This window comes from Neolamprologus multifasciatus, chromosome 20 (assembly GCF_963576455.1).
Source record: "Neolamprologus multifasciatus chromosome 20, fNeoMul1.2, whole genome shotgun sequence".
NCBI lineage: Eukaryota > Metazoa > Chordata > Actinopteri > Cichliformes > Cichlidae > Neolamprologus > Neolamprologus multifasciatus.
The window spans coordinates 27,083,932-27,104,144 of NC_140458.1; the positions used below are offsets into that span (position 1 = coordinate 27,083,932).

The window sequence follows — 20,213 nt, forward strand, 5'->3', positions numbered from 1 at the left end:
TAATGATGAAATTCCTGCATGTCTGTGTTTGTGTGTGTAGTCCTTCACTGCCTGGCAGCCATAGTAATGGAGCCCTTTAGTATGTTATAAATTTATCAAATAAACAGTGGTTGAGATAAGCAACAAACATGCATGCACACAGCAACAGGCATATGTGTAAGAAACTGGAAAATATTAACAGCGTATGCACTGTTTCACAGTGGATCGTGGCATGTTGAAGTGTTTCTGCTCTCTCTCATAGCACTCCTGTTACATTCAGGTAAATCTATGCATAGAAACAGAGAAACACACTCCTCACTCTTGTAGTCAGCCAAGAGGGAGGAGCCAGCGGTATCTCATGTGGCAAGGTAGGAATATGAAAATAACCATCTGTCAGATCTGTGGAGGTCATCCAATCCCTTTCCAGCAGATGTTTTTGCATGTCAGCAGGTGTGGTTCTGAATATGGATATCTAACATTAGCCTTCATTTCAACAGGGAGCATGCCAGGAAATAAAGTTAGTAGATATGAATTCTATGTAACATACCTTCTTTTTGCACCTTAACAAGTCTCACTCTGCTTGCCATTAGAATGAATACAGGCTTAAGACTTCTATCCTTTACTTACAGCATATGGGAGAGTTCTCAAACATCCTTTAATACAGTTTCATACAAAAATACACACTTCCAGATACATTATTTTAACTTTCTAAAAGCTTATCTGACATTTAACCTTGTTGTCCCTGAGCTGCGTTACCGTGAACACCAGGGGGATTAGCTCAGATGGTAGAGCGCTCGCTTAGCATGCGAGAGGTAGCGGGATCGATGCCCGCATCCTCCAAAGTTTTTGACTATAGTCAAAATTGTTATCCAGATTAAAATTTCATAAACTGTGCCGTCCCAGCTCCATCAAATGATCACTTCTGACCAAAGGTCTTGCAAGACTTTGAACTGGAGGTGGATCTTACATGAAGGGTCACCCGACAACCCGTTTTAAAGCAATTTTAACGTTTCAAAAATATTCGAGTAAAGCTAGTTATACTTACAGCTTTTGTGTGGTCATGGAAAGTCACATTTCCCATCTTTTTTTTCTCCTGGGCACTACATCAAGTAGTAATCAATAATCCCTCGAATCCTCGAATCCTTAAATAATATCCTCAGTAAGTTACAAAAACAGTGCATTTCTATTGCATGGTGCGGTTGAAGCATTCAGAATGGATGGACTGGTTCTTATATAGCGCTTTTCTACTCTGTCCGAGCACTCAAAGCGCTTCATACAGCTAATTCATTCACCCAATCACACAAGCACTTCTAAGCTCAAGTGCTAAGTATCTAACATTCATACACATTCAAACTCCAATGGATGCATCGGAGAGCAACATGGGGTTAGTATCTTGCCCAAGGATATTTGGCATGCAGACTGGAGCAGCCTGGGATTGAACCACCGACCTTCGTTAAACTTTTAATTATACACTTTTGTAATCATACCGAGCAACATTTGAAAGTTATTCAGCAACAGCTTTCAGGTCCTCTCTAACAGCTGTGCCAGCACTCCCCGAGTCCGTATAATTACCACTTCGCATATTTCACAGTGTGCCATAAGAACTTTTTATGCTACAAAATATGTGAGTTATTAGTAAATGGGAAAAACTTAACATCTAATTGTGTTTTAGTTTGCTTTGTTGTCTAAATAAGCCTCTTAACCATAAGTGTTAAACCTTTAAATGACATCACACACTGCAGTAGGGTACATTAGGGACACTGTGTGCACATTTCTTTCGAACAAGAATATGATACAAGCACAGAACTTCTGATTAAAAGTGGAACGCTTGTTAATGCGCATGTGCAGAGCAAAAATGCCAGTTCTGACTTTTTGGAGCGTCTCATATTTAAACAGTTTCAAATGCGCATTTTACAGATGCTGTGCTTTATTTGTAATATGCATACGTACAATAGAATTAAAATGTATCCGGGTTTTGTAGTGTTCAGTTCATCATCGGCTTGTAATGTTTACAACCACAGTGTTACGTAGGGGGGATTAGCTCAAATGGTAGAGCGCTCGCTTAGCATGCGAGAGGTAGCGGGATCGATGCCCGCATCCTCCATACACCTTATTCTTTACAAATAAAAGCAAAGATTTTCCGATGACATGGTCCTCCTACCCCGCTATCATTATGTTATGGTAATTAAAACTTGTATAAACGGTGGTATCTTAACTTTGACCAGGTAGGTCACCCAGTCCCTAAGAAGACCGAAGACCTCAGGCCACACATCTGCGCGTTCATCCCAGAAGGAGAAGGGCCCCTGGCATGTTAACAGTTTTGATGCTATCATGCTAAAATGATGGCAGTTAAAATGACTGACTTATCAGACAGCTGAGAGACAAAGTCTTACAAATGAAAGGCAGTACTTGGAAAAAATATCCTATGAAAACATGTTTCTTTTTTACAATTACATGAGTGCATGATAGTTTATCATTACCATTAGCAGTTTACTATTTACCGCTGAAGACAGACATGTTTTGTTTATGTTTACAGAAATGATAAAAGGACCAAAAAAAAAGGAAGAAGAACAAAGAAATCACCATGGCCATATTATGAATAGGAAAATGTCGTTTGTGTAAAAAAGGACTTCAGAAGGAAACCATTTCAGTGGTTAAATGCCGGTGTTGTGCCAAAGTAGGTATCCCCGACAAAATTTGTTTCCCCTGTGCTGGGAGCACCAAGAAGTACTGATGTTTTCATTTTGTGAAAAAGTGAAAAATTAGTATCGTTACATTACCATTCAGTTTGAGGGTTACAACAGAAAATTATATATTTATTGCTCACGGGTATCAGATGGGATTATTTTTAACAAACCATTAACGTTTTGGCTGATAACTATTTTTATATTTTTATTCTCCTATAACTTTACTATATAAAGAGCTAAATCCTCCAAAGTTTCAGGAGTAATGCGTCATAATAAGAAGTGTTTGTGAACGAAAAATCAGCAATGTGGGATACTGTTTGTCCGTGATTTACACAGGGGGGACAAATTGTGGCAGGATCAGCCTGATATTATTTGTATCCCACTATAACTTCGTTGTATAAAGAGCTAACATCTCAAAAATGTCAGGAGTAGTTAGTCATTATAAGAAGTGTTTGTAAACTAAAAATCAACAATGTGGGATACTGTTTGGACAGTCCAGCGTGTGCTCCCGACGCAGGGGAAACTAATTCTGTCGGGGATACCTAATTTGGCACAACACCGGTAATTTAGTTTTTAGGTTTGTTGTTGTTGTTGTTGTTTTTTAGAAGTGAAGAATGCCACGCACACACGCAGACACTCGCTCCTTAATCAGCTGCGCACATATTCAGCTCACAGATCACGCGATCCCTTACTAATAAAAGTTGTCTAACGTGATAAATTGCTTAAACAAGGAAATTACAAATGCGGTTGCAAAGTTAAAAACAAAGTTTATACACAAGGGATAAGATTTATTTTATATTGTCTTCAAACTTATTAATAAGGTTTGTTTATGACACAGAGCTGTCCTGACAATAGTCTGGAAACTGACACACAAAATATTTTTTTACTAGCTAATCAATCCAGGAAATGTAATTTCAAATGTATTTCATTAGACTGAAAAATATGCCAGGTTTTCAAATATGTCATGCAATGTGTTTTGGACTATCTGGCTGTGTTTTGTAATAACAGAGAGACTAATGAATGATAAGTGGTGTTGTGTAAAACGAGGCAGGAGTTGTGAAAGCTTCTGAAAAATGTTGAGAAATGTTTGTAGAGCAGATTTGTCCTCTGTTATGAACAGTGTTGGTCAAGTTACTTGAAAAATGTAATCAATAACTAATTACTGATTACTTCCCCCAAAAGTAATGATAGTAATGATGACTTATTTTCAAAAGTAATTAGTTACTTAGTTACTTAAAAAAAATGATTCACAACCTGAATAGGTAATAAAGCAATAGATCAGCCCGATTCTATTTTTTTCTGCATAATCCATCATATAAAATGTAATCAAATAAAAAAGTCTCTTTTTGAAACTAGTTTTATTAGTTTTAATCTTTTAACTTTACCCATGAAGCAAACATTAAATTATATGCAACATTCTCTGAATTTTGTTTAACATTTAAACCTATTATCTGCATATTCCAGCATATAAATTAATTTTTTTTTTTTTTTTTTTTTTTCTGTGCTAGTGCAAGGTAAGTCCAAATAACATAAAAATGAATGCTGTTTCATCTCACTCACATCTGTCTGGTGTTGTGTTCATGTTTGGCTTTGCAACATTTGGTTGTATTCAGTTGTACATGTTTTGTGGAAATTCCTTCTGTCAATTTATTTTGTTTTTACAGTCAGTGATTTAATTCTGTGTATAATTTTCTCTCATTTCATACATGAATATAATTAGCACAAATCCATAGACAGCCTGCCATATTTTCCGTCACAAGATGGCACCACACACCGAGTCAAATTAATTCCCTGTCAGTACACAGTAACCAAGAGACTGGAAGAACTATTCTCTAAAATACATAAAATTAAACGTAAATGATGTGAAGATTATATTTAAAAAAAATTTAATTGCAAAGTGTGTGTGTGTGTGTGTGTGTGGGGGGGGGGGGGGGGCAGAATATTTTACTGGTACAGGAAGGAAAAGCCCATACTATGTATTTATTGTTTTGTTTTTGTCTTGATAGAGTTTTATTAATTGCAGTTTGCTTATGGTTATGTTATCTTATATTTATCTAATATAATGGTCTCTTGTCTTTTGTTTGATCCATTGGTGTTTTTGAACCAGACAGGTGCATAACACTGTGCTGTTTGTGTGCTACAATACAGTCTTGGCAGGCATAGCAACAGTAACTAAGGGCGAGGTTTATCATCTGATCATGCATGTCTCTTGTGATCTTCCTCTCTCTTGCTTACTTGTGCTCTCTGGCCCTCTGTATTGAGCTAATGCTATCAATACAGGCTTTAAGGTCACCTGTCAACATTTTCCTGTATGCTGGTTTGATTATCTGGTACAAAAAAAAGTAAGTGGAAGTGGAATCACACTGTGTGTCTCGTTGCTCTTATTAGTATGTTTTTTTTTAACTTATCTTTTCTTTAATGCAGAAGTTGTTGATCACTTGAGCTGGATTTCTTATTCAATTCAATTCAATTTTATTTATATAGCGCCAAATCACAACAAATGTCGCCTCAAGGCGCTTCATAGATACAGAGAAAAGCCCAACAATCATATGACCCCCTATGAGCAAGCACTTTGGCGACAGTGGGAAGGAAAAACTCCCTTTTAACAGGAAGAAACCTCCGGCAGAACCAGGCTCAGGGAGGGGCGGCCATCTGCTGCGACCGGTTGGGGTGAGAGAAGGAAGACAGGATAAAGACATGCTGTGGAAGAGAGACAGAGATTAATAACAGATACGATTCAATACAGAGAGGTCTGTTAATACATAGTGAGTGAGAAAGGTGACTGGAAAGGAAAAACTCAATGCATCATGGGAATCCCCCGGCAGCCTACATCTATTGCAGCATAACTAAGGGAGGATTCAGGGTCACCTGGTCCAGCCCTAACTATATGCTTTAGCAAAAAGGAAGGTTTTAAGCCTAATCTTAAAAGTAGAGATAGTGTCTGTCTCCTGAATCCAAACTGGAAGCTGGTTCCACAGAAGAGGGGCCTGAAAACTGAAGGCTCTCCCTCCCATTCTACTTTTAAATACTCTAGGAACAACAAGTAGGCCTGCAGAGCGGGAGCGAAGTGCTCTAATAGGGTGATATGGTACTACAAGGTCATTAAGATAAGATGGGGCCTGATTATTTAAGACCTTGTATGTGAGGAGCAGGATTTTGAATTCAATTCTGGATTTAACAGGAAGCCAATGAAGGGAAGCCAAAACAGGAGAAATATGCTCTCTTTTTCTAGTCCCTGTCAGTACTCTTGCTGCAGCATTTTGGATTAACTGAAGGCTTTTCAGTGAGTTTTTTGGACATCCTGATAATAATGAATTGCAGTAGTCTAGCCTGGAAGTAATAAATGCATGAACTAGTTTTTCAGCGTCTCTCTGAGACAGGATATTTCTAATTTTAGAGATGTTGCGCAAATGGAAGAACGCAGTCTTACATATTTGTTTAATATGTGCGTTGAAGGACATATCCTGGTCAAAAATGACTCCAAGGTTCCTCACAGTGTTACTGGAGGCCAAGGTAATGCCATCCAGAGTAAGAATCTGGTTAGATACCATATTTCTAAGCTTTTCAGCGCCGAGTACAATGACCTCAGTTTTATCTGAGTTAAGAAGCAGAAAGTTAGTGGCCATCCAAGTCTTTATGTCTTTAAGACATTCCTGCAGTTTAACTAATTGGTGTGTGTTATCTGGCTTCATGGACAGATAGAGCTGGGTGTCATCTGCATAGCAGTGAAAATGTATGCTATGTCTTCTAATGATGCTGCCTAGGGGAAGCAAAATGAGGTCATGTGTTTATATTTTTATTTAAAGTAATAATGACTCAAAGGGAAGTCACTCCCTTCCTCTTAGAGTAGGCGTGTGTGTGTGTGTGTGTACATTTGGGCAAGTGACGAGCCTATGTTCAGTTTTAATTAGTGGAGACTCGTTGACTGTATCCTGTGTTTGTGCATCTGTTCCTGTTTTGTGTGTGTGTTAATGTGTTTTCAGTTATATGGCATCAATAGGACCAGAAAGTGAAAGCTCATCCCTAAACCAAACGTGTTACACGAATGGTAAAAATCAAGTTATGAGCTAGGCTTTGAAGGATGAACTTATTCTTATTCTCGACACTCAGAGATACCAGCACCGGCTGATTGTACTGCTAGATTTGTTGGCTTGACAGTTAGGCTTTGACTGCACAATTTACTAACTGAATGAAATCACTGATTGTATAAAAATGTTTTCTACAGTCACTGCTTGGAATACAGGTAGCTCTTTTACTGTAAATGTAGTCACGTGAAAAAGAAGGTGCACCCCGTTTCAGTCCTATGGTTTTACATATCAGGACATAAAACAATTACTAGTATGCTATCTGGTCTTCAGCAGGTCTTAAAATCAGGTAAATATGACCTCAGATGAACAGAATCACATGACATAGTATGCTATGCCATTATTTATTTAACAAAATGCAGAAGCACTGAGTGGAAAATTAAGTTCACTCTCAATGCTACCGTAGGAATTAAGAGGATAAGTAGGAGCAATGTGCTGTTAATAAAATACACTCGACTACCTGATCACCAGCAAGTGTGAGCACCTTTGCAAACACAGAAGGTTTGGTACTTTTCTAGTCTGCAGCATTCAGGTGTGTGTTAACAAATTGCAAAGGAGAGACAACAACAACGGCCATCAATAAAGAAAAGAAACTTTTGCCGCCCATCAGTCTAAGGAGTGTCATAAGTTCATTTACAAACAATTTGAAATCCATCAGAAAACATTCAAGACAGCTGCCAATTTTTTTACGAGTGGCTATGTCAGGAAATTTGATGATCCGATGAACTTGTTGTAAATGCACATTATATTGAAGTGTAAGCATGTATACCCACTCTGTTGGAGGTGAATGGTATAATGGTGCAGCATGGTGGTCCGGTTAAATAATTATATAAATTTGTAATCATACCGAGCGACATTTAAAAGTTATTCAGCAGTATCTTTGAGGTCCCCTGTAACAGCTGTGCCAGCACTCCCCACTTTGCTACAAAATATGTGAGTTATTAGTAAATAGAAAAAAAATAACAGATATCTCATTGTGTTTTAGTTTGGTTGGAATCTAAATATGCCTCGTCACAAACGACTAAACATCACACACTGCAATATGCATTTGTGACAATCAGATCCGCCGTGATTTATTCAAGTAATGTATTTATTTATGTGCACAAGTAGATTACTGAAATAAATCAGTTTGTGTTCAGGTCATCATCGTCTTGTAACGTCATCACATGGTCCTGTTTTTATTGTTTTTAACTTATGTGCATACATACACTTGAACGTTACCTGTGTCATGACAAAAGGGGGGGGGGGGGTAGCTCAAATGGTAGAAACAGATCCCCTGTGATTGAAGTAATGGTTTTACTTATGTGCATACATACATGGAGGTAACCTGCGGCATTGCTAAGAAGGGGGATTAGCTCAAGTGGTAGAGCACTTGCTTAGCATGCGAGAGGTAGCGGGATCGATGCCCGCATCCTCCACATGCTTTGTTCTTTCCAAAGCACAAACAAAAACGTTCTGCTGCTGTAGTCCTCTATCATGATGTTATAATAAATTAAACTTGTATAAACCGTGGTATCTTAACTGTGACCAGGAAGATCAGGCAGTACCGAAGACCTGGGGCCACACATCAGTACGTCCATCCCAGAAGGAGAAGTGGGGAGGCCCCTGATTGACTGTCCATAATCAAAGGGTATGAATCCCAGAGAACCAGAGCTACGGCCTACTCTTTAACTTTCAAATATGCACTTTTACAAACAGATCCCCTGTGATTGAAGTAATGGTTTTACTTATGTGCATACATACACTTGAACGTAACCTGTGGGGGTTAGCTTAAATGGTAGAGCGCTTGCTTAGCACGCGAGAAGTAGCGGGATCGATGCCCGCATCCTCCACATGCAAAGCAAAAACATTCCGCTATTATAGTCCTCTATCATTATGTTATAGTAGAAGAAACTTGTATAAATAATTTAACTTTATTTTATCATAAGTGAGCTATGACTGATGAGCTAACACTTGAACTGAAATTATTTAGGGTTTACTTGTCTTCAGATCATCATTGTGTTATAATGTCACAACATGTTGGGGGATTAACTCAATCCCTCTACCTCTTGCTTAGCACGCGAGTAGTAATGGAATTGATGCCTGCATCCTCCACATGCTTTAGTCTTGCAGTGTCAGAGACAATTAATGTAAGTTTAATTCATAATATGTGAGCTGTGTGGTACGGGTGACATGGATCTCATTGTGTTTGACCTTCCGTTGAGCTTTTTGTGAATGCAGATTATGTAGAAGTGTAAACATCTGTTTTTCTATTTTGTTTTACACACACAGACACAGGAATCTATATCATTAATCTCAGCACATCCAGATTTTGCAGTGCTCCCAAATGTTTGTTAAATCCGTTCATTAGTTTGAGCCAACCCTCTACTGCTAGGTTTAACTTTTCAAAGTCAGAGAAAAACATTTGGCAAACTTAGATGTTTTGGCCTATTGTAATCCCACAGCCTGAGCTGGTATGATTAACAAGGAATCAAACAGCCCTGAAGTTAAAGCTAAACCTTATTTTGACTCTTGCATGGGGATTTTGAGCTCAGTTGAACTGCGTTTTAAGGATAATCCACAGAATCAACTGATGTACTAAGTTGTGAAATGGGTAAATCTATACTTGCTGAAATATTATTTAATTGGTTTATCTCCTATTATTTTTGCACTCTCACAAATTGTAGCTGTGGTTTAGAATTTGAAATGTATTCTTAGAGTGATCCCTCATGTTATTGCATAACAACAGTATTAGAATTTGGTCTTTGAACAACACTACAGCAGATTTTAAAGCAGTTGAGACATTATTGTTGCGCAGACTGTAATTAACAAAATAAAGCATCAACAGTTTAAGAATTACAGCAACTTTTGCACAACTACTCCATTTACTCAGGTTTGGAGAGATTGAGGAAACATCTCTAATACTCAGATGCAAATTTCTTGCACTCTGTGCCTGGCTGAAATATGGGACCTATGGATAACATTGAATGATTAGTTTAATGCTCTACCAGGATTTCAGTTTCTGCTTGTTTGTGGGTGTTTTTACCTTCACAAATTATGCTCAGTTGCCCTTTTTATAACTTAATAAGTTTGGGTTTTGTTTTGCTTGCACCTTTTTGGGCAGCTATAAAAATCTTAATAGACCTGTCTGTAAGTACTTGGTGTTCAAGCGTATAATAGACAGTTTGGAGTTATTATCATCAAATGAAAGCTGGAAGCATCCGCATACATCAGTGACCCTGCAAACCAGGGCAAAAAAACCTGCTAACATTATGTAATGTTTTATACCAGAAGAAAACTTAATATCGATTATTTGGTATGCAAACCTAAGAAGAATTTCCCTTTAATAATATCATGCACATCCTGTGTATAAGAGTGTCTGTGATAAAGAAAGAAAGTAAAAAGAGACCATAACATTACAGTTTAAATCATTAACAGAATTAAATCATTTGTCTGAATGAAAGAAAACAGATTGTAATCTAGATATTGGAGTATCTAAATAAATTATCCACTAAAAAAAATCACAATCACTACCCCACACTTCCATATGTTTGGTCAAAACAGGAAGTGGTTCCTTTGTTCTCGAATGTTGCTATAAAGAGGTCACTTCCTGTTTCTCCAGGACTGCTGGTGCTTGTTCTCTACTTTGTTTTTGCTCTTAGAGGACGTGTAGATGGAGGAAGAGGTAGTAAATCAGACTGAAAGGTACACCAAGGCAGATCAAGGATCTTAAATGATGGTACACAGGAACAGAAGTAATAAAGTGCAATATTGATGGATGCATTAACCCTCTACAGCACAACGTTGCCCCAAGGCAACAGAAAGTTTTTTTTAACCCTCATGCCCAGTACACGTAAACTGAAATGCTGCCAACCAATCAGGGTGTTTGGAAAAGTGTAAAACTTCAGTCCAATGCTGTGTTTGAGTCACTATCAAGCATGATTTGAAGGTGGGGCATCCTTTTCTGACACATGGTCCTAGGACTGCATGGTGTCAGAAGAAGGTAAGAACGTTTGCCCTATCATGTTTAAAATGACATAAACTGGAAGTTAAAAACTACATGTGAGTGTAAGAAGATGCAAAGAGGGTTTTATTATGTTAGGTTTTATTAAGTGTTTTAAATTTTACATTCTCAGAAATCCAGTTTTTCTTTTCGTGGTGCGAGAAGGGCTACTTTTTAAAGAGACTTTGATAACAGTGTGTTCGTATGTAATTATATGTTATTTTATGTATTTGTGCACATTTCACATGTTGCTAATGTGATCCTTCCTGCACGGTAAGAGACAATCAAACATTTCCTCCAAGTGGAAATTTGGCCCTAAATACAAAATTGCACAAAGTCTGTGCAAATCCAAAAACGAAGCAAGAGGAGAGGGCGAGCTAGTGGTGGGATATGTCAAAAGTATGAAGAGAAGAGGAAGAAGTAAAGACCCACAGCTCCCATTCCAAATCAGCATGTCATCTTGGAAAATAGAATATAATTTATCACTTTGGCCAGTTACAACCCCAACTGGTCATGGCAGATGGCTGTCCCCTCTGAATCTGGTTCTGTCATGGTCCCAATGTTTTTATTTTATATTATTATTATTATTATTATTATTATTATTATTATTATTATTATTATTATTATTATTATTATTATTATTAACAACAACAACAACAACAACAACAACAACAACAACAACAATAATAATAATAATAATGTGTGGTTTCATCATAGTTCATGTCTACTAGTGTTTTGGTTCCTGTGCTCCTCATATCACTCTTGCCCCTGTGCCGGTTGTATTTCCTGTTTTACTTTGAAGGTCCGGGTCTCATGTCAGTGTATTCTGTTTTGCTCTCCTCTGTCTTGTCTGCATAACTGGTGTCAGCCATGTCTCCCAGCTATTTCCTCTTTACACTGTTCACCTCTTATATCTAGTGTCTTAGTCTTCTCATGCTCGGTGTCTTGTTGTATTCTCTCCATGCTCTTTTTCTCCCTTTGTGTCCTGGTAATATTCTAGTGCCTAGTTCCTGCTTTTGTTCCTCCTAGTCTACTAGTTTTAGATTCCAGTGTCCAGTTTAGTGTTTAGTTTCGTATTTGTGATTTTGGTTCGTTTTGTGATGTTTATTTCTTTAAAGAGTGTTCCCAACAATAAAGATGCGGTTTAAGTTCAACTTTCCATTTTTGGGCCCATGTTTGAGTCCTTCACTGAGAAACTGCGAGGGAGAATCTCTTTCTTGCTGACATAGCCATTTAACCCTCACTCTGTTTTATGCGCTCTTTTGCAAGCTGATCATAATAATAATAATAATAATTCATGGTATCTTGTCAGTGTGTGCATAAAATGTGTTTTTTCAGTGATTGTGTATTGGTATAAATAAGCAGTGCTGTCTGATACAGACTACCAATCCCCCAATCACAGTCAAGCATCACTACCACTGTCTCCCTCCAGTTAATGCAATCTAGTAGTGACCAAACTAAAGGGGATTTGATGTGTCACCAGGCTAAAGTGTAATACATGGAACACCTGCCTGCTAAATGTGCACGTTAACATTATTCTTGTGAGCATGAAAGTGTGCTGATGTTATTAGTGCACTCAACGCATAATTGTTCTTATATAGAGCCTCACAGGGATCCTACAGGAAACACTCTTTCTTCCTTACTCCCACTCACCCACTTCTTTTGCAAAGCTGTTGGCAGCCCGAGAGTCCATCTTCGATCACTTTCCTCTGCTTTAGTCGCACAAACAAGACTCTGTTGGATTAGATTGTTTCACACATTGTTGAGGAGCTTTTTACTCTTTGTTGTTCCTCTTCCATTCCTTGGAGATATTTTCTTTTCTTCCTATCCTTCTGATCACTTTCACATTTCATTCGATCTTATTTCCTTCCAACCTACACAGTGTTATTGTAACTCATAGCCACATGGGGGTTTAAAGACAAAGGAATAAAACTCTTATAGCTTCACACAAAACTAGATCAAATGCTATGTTGTTTAGCAAGCAATTTTGGCTGTTTTTACAGGGAGCAGGAAGTTAACTGCTGCCTAATTATTTTCCTGTATAATTCGAGCTTTCATATTGTATTCCAAAAGCTGAGTCTCAACAAAACACCATCTGTCCAGTCCACCTAATCAGATGGAGCACTGCTAAAGCTCTTCTGCATTCTCTACCAGAGATGATAAATACTTATGAATTTAAGCACGTCCGTAACATCATTTTATTTTTCTTAGGTACACCTCTTCAATTCAGTTTTGTTTATATAACCTGGGTAAAAAAAAAAGCCCAGTTTATGTCATACAATGATCAGACTTCCTGATAGTGTTGAGAGGAATGCAACAGTAACTCAAACAAGCACTTAGGACCAAGGCATGTAGAAAAGCTCTGAAGACATGATAAGAACATTAAAGCAGATGGGCTGCAGCAACAAGGTAGCTGACAGCTAAGAACAAGAAACTGAGGCTACAGTGTGCATGGGATCCCCCAAAAAGTGGACAATGGAAAATCGGAAAAACATGATCTCCAGTTCTGCTGCAACATTTGGATAAGTAGGATCACAATTTGGCATAAACAACATAAAATGAATTAAAATGTATCAATGACCCTTGTATCAATGATTTGGCTTGTTAGTGGTGGTGTAATGGTATGGAGGATTTCCCCCCTTAGTACTCAGAAGGGGTTCAAATCAGTACCAGCAAGATATAACTAATGAAGTGGCCAGTGAGTGTATGTATATGTATGCATGCTTCTGGACATTTATGGCCAGTGTGGTCAGATAAGATAGCACTTGATAACTTTGAGGCAAAGCTGGTGTTGTGCCATTTAGAAAAATACACAATAACAACAATATAGTGTCATTTATGTGCTAAACTCAAGATACTGTGAGGGGTTCAAAGTTTCACATTACCCTTTTTGCTTCTGTAAATTCTTAAAATATTTGTTTTGAAAATCTTTTAATTAGATTTTTTTAATTTTTCAATTTGAATTCTTACTCCTAGAATTGCAATAAATAAGTACAGTTCTTATATCAGGTCCAGTTATTCAAGTAAACCAGGAGCGCAGTTCATTAAAAACAAACCACTAAAATTAAATGGACCTTACCTATAGACATTAGTTTCCTGGTGTAGAATTGACAAAAGCTGCAGCAGTGAGCATTTATAAGACATCTTATGAATCTTGATGCAGGCAAGATGCAATGCAGGCATTTTGATGTCTTTGACACTGGTGCCTGCATTGCATGATCTGACCATAACTTGGTTTAATTTGCCTAAACTTAAACAAACTGAGATGGAAAGATCCACTTGATATGAAACTACTTCTGTCTCACTTGACTACCGGCAACTGAGTTTGTGTCAGAGAAACACTGCAGAAGTCAAAATGTGTATACAAAAAAAATAAAAAATAAAAAATGTACACACGACAAGAGAACAGCTCCTTTAAAATTCAACAAACATTTATTTGTGAAGTCTGTGACAAACAGGAGGCAGTTTTAATGTCATGTTTTACAAGCTACACTGGTTGGATAAAACAAAACAAAAAATCACCAACCCCTTTAAAAATCAACTTGGATCAAATTTTCTCATCTTCCTATTAATGTTTGCTGCCACATTTTATTCTCCATCAGCTTGAAAATGCTTCTATGTACAGAAGAAATGCTCAAGTGCGGCCTGTAAAGGGAGAGAGCTACATACGTCCACAGTGACCTGGCTCAGATCAGCTGTTGATATTCAGCTTTTCTCAAAAAAAAAAGAAAGAAAAAGAAGTAAGGACAAGGACAGAGTACAGACCTTTCTTTTCAAGTTGCAATACAAGGGACGTGTTTTCTTACTGTGTACTCATTTTATTTTGCTTTCATAGCATTCCCCTTTTATTTAAGAATCAAGCAGTATTAAAAAAGACAAGAGTATAGGCTATATAAAGCGAATATACAGGCAGTCTCTAGGTAATAGTTTAGCCAACATTATGAACAGCTAAATATTCACGTATAGATTCCCAGCATGTAATGATCATAAGAACAGATGGAAACAGATTAAATGGAAACCGATTAAAAAAGCTGGGGAAAAAACAAAAAGTTGCTTCGACAGGCTTACAGACACACAGGGAACAATAAGACTTGCAGTTTGCATCATGCAATCTGTAAGAAGTCATCTGTCAATGGCTGGTGATGTGTGACCTGCAAATCTGTTCTGTAGTGGCTGAAATGCCTCATGCTTATAACCTGAGGGGGTGGAGCATAAGGAACACCTGATTGGCAGGTGAGAAGGCTGGAGAGGCAGAAACAACTGACTGAGGAGGTCAGAGTCAGAGAAACTGGAGACGTTTCATTTTTTCATGGGACAGTTGACCTCAAAATGAAATTCACATCTGGCCAGTGGAACCAGAGGAAATAGTTCCAAGTAGTTCCTGCCAGAAGTTATTTATTTATTTGAGTATCCCACTAATGATTAATGAAAAGAGACATTTATGCATTTATGACAAGTTTTTCCAATCATAATTTGTCTCTTTAAGCACCACAAGAGAAGAAAATTTATTTTTTTATCATATTTAACATAAGGCAGAAGACATTTCTCCAAATCTTACAATAAGTTACAATGAAATAATCTAGGCAGGCCAGAGGTAAAATATATTCATTTCATTTTGCGGTGAACAGTTCTGCTCATAGAAAACCAGTTGGTAGTAAATGTCATCTAATATTCATGTCCAGCTCTGACATCCTGCATCTTGTATTTGTTCTAATAAAAATCAAATACAATAGCAAAAATCTGAAAATATAATAAGTTATTATCATGGTTTAAATTAACACAAACCAATTAATTTGTTTGCATTTTTGTGAAAAACATAAAACTCCAGTAGTCCCTGTTGTTTGGCGAATGCAGCAACGTGGCAGTTATATGCACGTGCTTTGAAGATGTGCCAGGACATCATGCTGTCCGTCAAAAAAAAAAACATTGAACTAAAATGTAAATTGGTCCACATTATCATTCAGCTGTAGGTCTGCACACAAAAACCCCTTCTAAGGCTGCGTGTCATTTAGAAACTGCCGGACATGAATGCACAAGATGATAAATTAAGACGATTAACCTAAAGTCCAGGTGTAACTATGTGTGGCGTCATCATACAGAACGTACTTAGGTGGAGCTAGACATTTGCAGAAAAATAAGCCTTAATTGAACCGAGACATCTTTGTAGAGGAAAGGCACTAAAGTTACCTTCTTGTGGACAGTGAGCGTATAAGACAATGAGACTATAAGGCTAAAATGTCCAATGATGATCAATATGTTGAAGAAACCCGAATCAAAGTGTTTAATGACACGTGTCAGAGGTAGAACAGATCCCGGTAAACTTTCCATCTAGAAATTTTGTTTCACGTGTGTCATCAGGAGTTTCAAAATAAAAGCTTTAGCGTTATTTCAGTAAAGAACAAAGTCTGCCGGCCTGCTTATGGCATCCATGGCACTTTCACCTTTTTACGTGCTGGAATCTGAAATTCAGTGGAAAAGGTTTCGAGAACCGATCCAAGACCGTGATTGATTTTATAGCTGTGGAGTATGTCTAAAAAAAAAAGATATAGTGGCAAAGTCTCATATTAGTGCAGGATAATAGTTCCTTTGTGGTTTGAGCCTATTCATTCTAGTGTTTAGTGGGGGAGACTGTGGGATGACTTAATCACTGGTTTGTGGCCGTTTCAGACATGCCACGGAGATTAATTTCCGACTTAGTCTGCTCCTGTTAGATTCTCCACAGTGTAAGAGCTTCTGCCTTTTTAATGGATACACAGACCTCTCGTATGAGGAGCTCACTGAATGGAAAAGAAGCGCAGCAGTTTTATCAATGCTCATCATTACTAATATGTCTACACAGTCATCAGCGTAGTTAGCGGGTACAATAGCTAGTCACTTGACTGCTAACTTAGTCACAAATTTGTCAAAGCCAGTTTTAAGCATATTTAACCTCATGACTGGAAAAAAATGTAATACAGGACTTCGATAGATAGTTGCACAAACCTCACTTTATTTCCATTCGGAGGCTGTGGTATCTATTTAATATGTCACAAGTCTTTCCAGTATTTATTTATCATTCTTGGTCATGTTTCTGATCAACAGCACCAGTATCTTTCCTTTTTAGGCCTTGCTCCCTTTCTTTTGCTTTTCTCTTATTAAGAATATGTTTTAGGATTCAGTTCATTTCCTGTATGTGCTTCATAGACATAAAATGACAGCGTGAGGGAGAGTAGGTCTACAGCAGTTCAGTTATTCTTTTATAATGAAGAGTCAGCATCGGCAGTTGGCCAGACGTTTATGCTAAAAATTGCTGTTGGCACACATTTCCACTATCAGTGCATCCTTCCTGCAAAGCCTTAAATTATGGAAATGTCACGGAATGTCGAAAAGGCTTGACTTTTCAGTGCACTTGGATGCACGGGGTTATTAGTTTTCAGTGGTTTATCCAATCAGACTGCTTGGGTAGGACTGCATGTTGTGTAATGCTGTGGTTAAAAAGGAAAAATAAAAAAAAAATCAGTCTAGCCTTGTGGTAATTGGGTCCGTAGCTTTTGAAGCAGCGCCTGCTTTCATGCAGTTGGGTTTGTACCAGTTGTGAGGGTTGGAGAGGAGACAGCAACATTTAGACTGTGGGTTTTCTTCGGTGTGTTATTTAAATACACGCACTGTTTGTGTAATGCCCTATTTTAAACTGCTGAGTCATTAGAAGCCGAGAAACGCTGGTCTACTGCTCAAACATGAAGTGAAAGAGACGCGTTAGAATAGATGGATAGAAAACTGAGTGGACTGCCTTGTCAAAGGGCAGCAAGTCCAGAGCAGACTTTACACTGAGTAGCACCATGACAGAAAGACTAGAAACTGGCAAGATTTCATTAAAACATCCATAAAAATAAACATAACTAAACAAAAATAATTTACTCTCCATACAGCGCAGATAACCCTTGATATAAAAGTTCTGCTCTTACATCTGTTTAAGTACTTTATGCATTGTAATTACATGCATAAAAACAACCCTATTCATTTAAAAAAGGCCTGCTGGGTTTGCAGTTTTCTTTAACAGAGTCCAGTTTTGGTGTGAGCTGACTATTAATAAGTGATCTGACAGGCACTTTGAATATCTGTTTATTGATTGAAAAAAGAAAGACATGACAAAAAAAACAGAGATAAAAGCCAAAAAACCATAATGTTATTCAAAACCCAGCCAAATATGTTTATGATTAAATTACATTATTTTCTAATGTTCAATCCACTAAAAAGTATCACTCCTTGATATTTCTGTTGCGAATGAAGGATGCGAATATATCCTTCAGAAATATATTTTACATTGTTGTAACTGTCAGTTAGGGGGAAAAAGGTGATATATGTATAAATTAATAATATATCTTTAAATTAAAAAAAAATCTAATACTAAATAAATAAAACAAATTTTTGAAATTATTTCATGATGAGTAAAAAATGTCAGTGCTGCTGATAGTTTGTTGTTTACAAAACTGCATTTATGCTACATTTTTAAAAAACGTGTATGGGTTTCTACACTGCATCACCATTGCAGCCTTACAATGCAATGCAGGCGTGTGTCAGAGAGCAAAGGAGGTTAAGGGTGCTTTAAAACATCTGCCCTTCACCAGAAAGGGATTTATGAACTAATAAACCAGAAAACATGACAGCCACACACATCTAGCATGACCTCAAGTAAAAAAACGGAATGCAGAAAAGACAGTGAGCAGTTTGAGCCCAGCTACACTGTTTCACTGATTCTTTAGTCTGCGGTTGAATCTTCAATATCACGTTTTTAAAGATTTATCGAATGGTTCTTTCCAAAACCCAGCAGTTAGTATATGGATGGATTGGATTTGCTTTGCTAGGAAAATGGAATACATTTAATGTGATGGTTTTGCCTCCGTCTGTGGCCTATTAGCTCCGAATATAGGTGTAAAAAGGTCAATTGTAATTGGTGCATTTCTATCTGATGCCATGCTCTTAGACTTTGGAATGGTCCCCAGTTAGTGTAACCAACTGAAATGTGTTGGGAAAGTGTGCTGTAGGACTGGACACCATGTCTTCATCACACCATCACTGAAAGGTTAAAGGAGGAATCTTGACATCAGCGAAGGTAGATCTCGATAATAACAAACAGGCACTTTTTTTGCCTGCGGAAAAAGAGTCAAACCAAATGATAATTTCCCAACTGGACTGTGGAGAATAACCTACGCTAATCTATGACGTTTAAATTATGGCTACAATGCCAGAAAAGTTCTTTTGGAAACCAAGCCCAAGAGTATTTTTGTTGCTTAGGTTTGCTAAGAAACAAAAAATAGTAGGAGGTCGTCTCTGAGATCACTTATAGCAAGACGTTTCTAGCAATAAGTGCGGTCATGCTGAGATATGCAGCCCAACAGTCTTTAAGTTCTTCCTTTAGGAAGAAAACGCTGTAAACGAGTCCTCGACTTAAAACAGATGCAGAATTTTTTTTAGATCCATGTTGGAGACACTCGCTGGAATGTTACCGTGCTAATCAATCTAAGCGGGATAATTTCATGTGTTTATGATAAGGTTCGGTGAGTAACTGTCTCTGCAGGTACCATCTCTGGAGAAATCACAGCTCTTAACCAGATTGCATCTCGGAGACTGATGGTTTCAGAGTTATGCAGAATATCTCTGTGAAGAATATCTTGTCTGTGGTTGTATGTCTCCTACAGAAACATCCGCACTTTCATTCCATATTTTCTTAACCTTGATTGTTTTTATATCTTAATGGCTGCTTGCTCAACAGCAAGGTGGCAGGTTGATGTCATCGAGTTGGACCTTCCATTCTGTTGTAGTACCTGTCATTGTGCAAATCTGATGGGGCGTTTAGTAGTTCCAGACCTGACATCTTTGTTTTATTTTGTAGCGTCTCTTTAGGTCATTGTTAGTTCTGTTATGTATGAAAGCATGTGTCTTTTCTGCTCTGCTGGTAGCTTGTATTGTTTAGATCTGATTGGGAGTTTTAGTCCCCCTGTCCTTGGCATTAGAATGGTACAGTCCAAGACAACTGATGCATTGCTTGGTGTGTTTGTGTGATTTCTTTTATGCGCATGTGGCAGTAGGTTTTTTTCAGCAGTCTATGCAGTGTGCTATCAGTGTGTGTGTTACTTTTGGCAGTGTGCCTACATGGCAGGTTTTAGGGGTGTGTGATGTGACAACAGTGAGTGTTTTCATGGCAGTAGTGTCTGTGAAGAATCGTTGTTTGCTTTCTGTACGTATGCGTGCGGCAGTAGTGTTGTCACTCGTTGTTGGTGTCCGCCTTCTCCTCTGTTGTAGGCAAAGACTCTTGTGGACGGTGCTTGCAGTGACGAGTGGATGCTCTTGATGGTCTGGCAAAGCAGGCAGACTGGGCAGCGCAGTCGCAGGGTGCATCCTGGGAAATGGAAAGATTGGAAATGGAAGTGTTATTTCTCCAAACATGGAGGTATGAATGTTTTTCCTATTGCATACTGTGCACAGTTTTTAATTAAGCTA

At 37.9% G+C, this 20,213-nt stretch overlaps 1 protein-coding gene and 2 non-coding genes across 4 annotated transcripts in view; 2 read left to right on the top strand and 1 right to left on the bottom strand.

The window, feature by feature from the left end:
* The first annotated feature begins 746 nt into the window (after positions 1 to 746).
* Positions 747 to 819, top strand: trnaa-agc (transfer RNA alanine (anticodon AGC)). Its single transcript has one exon. It is a non-coding gene; the product is annotated as a tRNA-Ala (tRNA).
* A 1,191-nt stretch (positions 820 to 2,010) lies between these two features.
* Positions 2,011 to 2,083, top strand: trnaa-agc (transfer RNA alanine (anticodon AGC)). The gene has a single exon. It is a non-coding gene; the product is annotated as a tRNA-Ala (tRNA).
* Positions 2,084 to 14,146: 12,063 nt separating this feature from the next.
* Positions 14,147 to 20,213, bottom strand: part of mtcl2 (microtubule crosslinking factor 2) — a 94,203-nt gene continuing 88,136 nt past the window's right edge. For both annotated transcript variants that reach the window (XM_085144852.1, XM_085144851.1), the window contains exon 24: positions 14,147 to 20,112. In XM_085144852.1, coding sequence (XP_085000978.1) covers positions 19,978 to 20,112 — 135 coding nt within the window. In that variant the 3' untranslated portion in view covers positions 14,147 to 19,977. The remainder of the gene's footprint in view (positions 20,113 to 20,213) is intronic.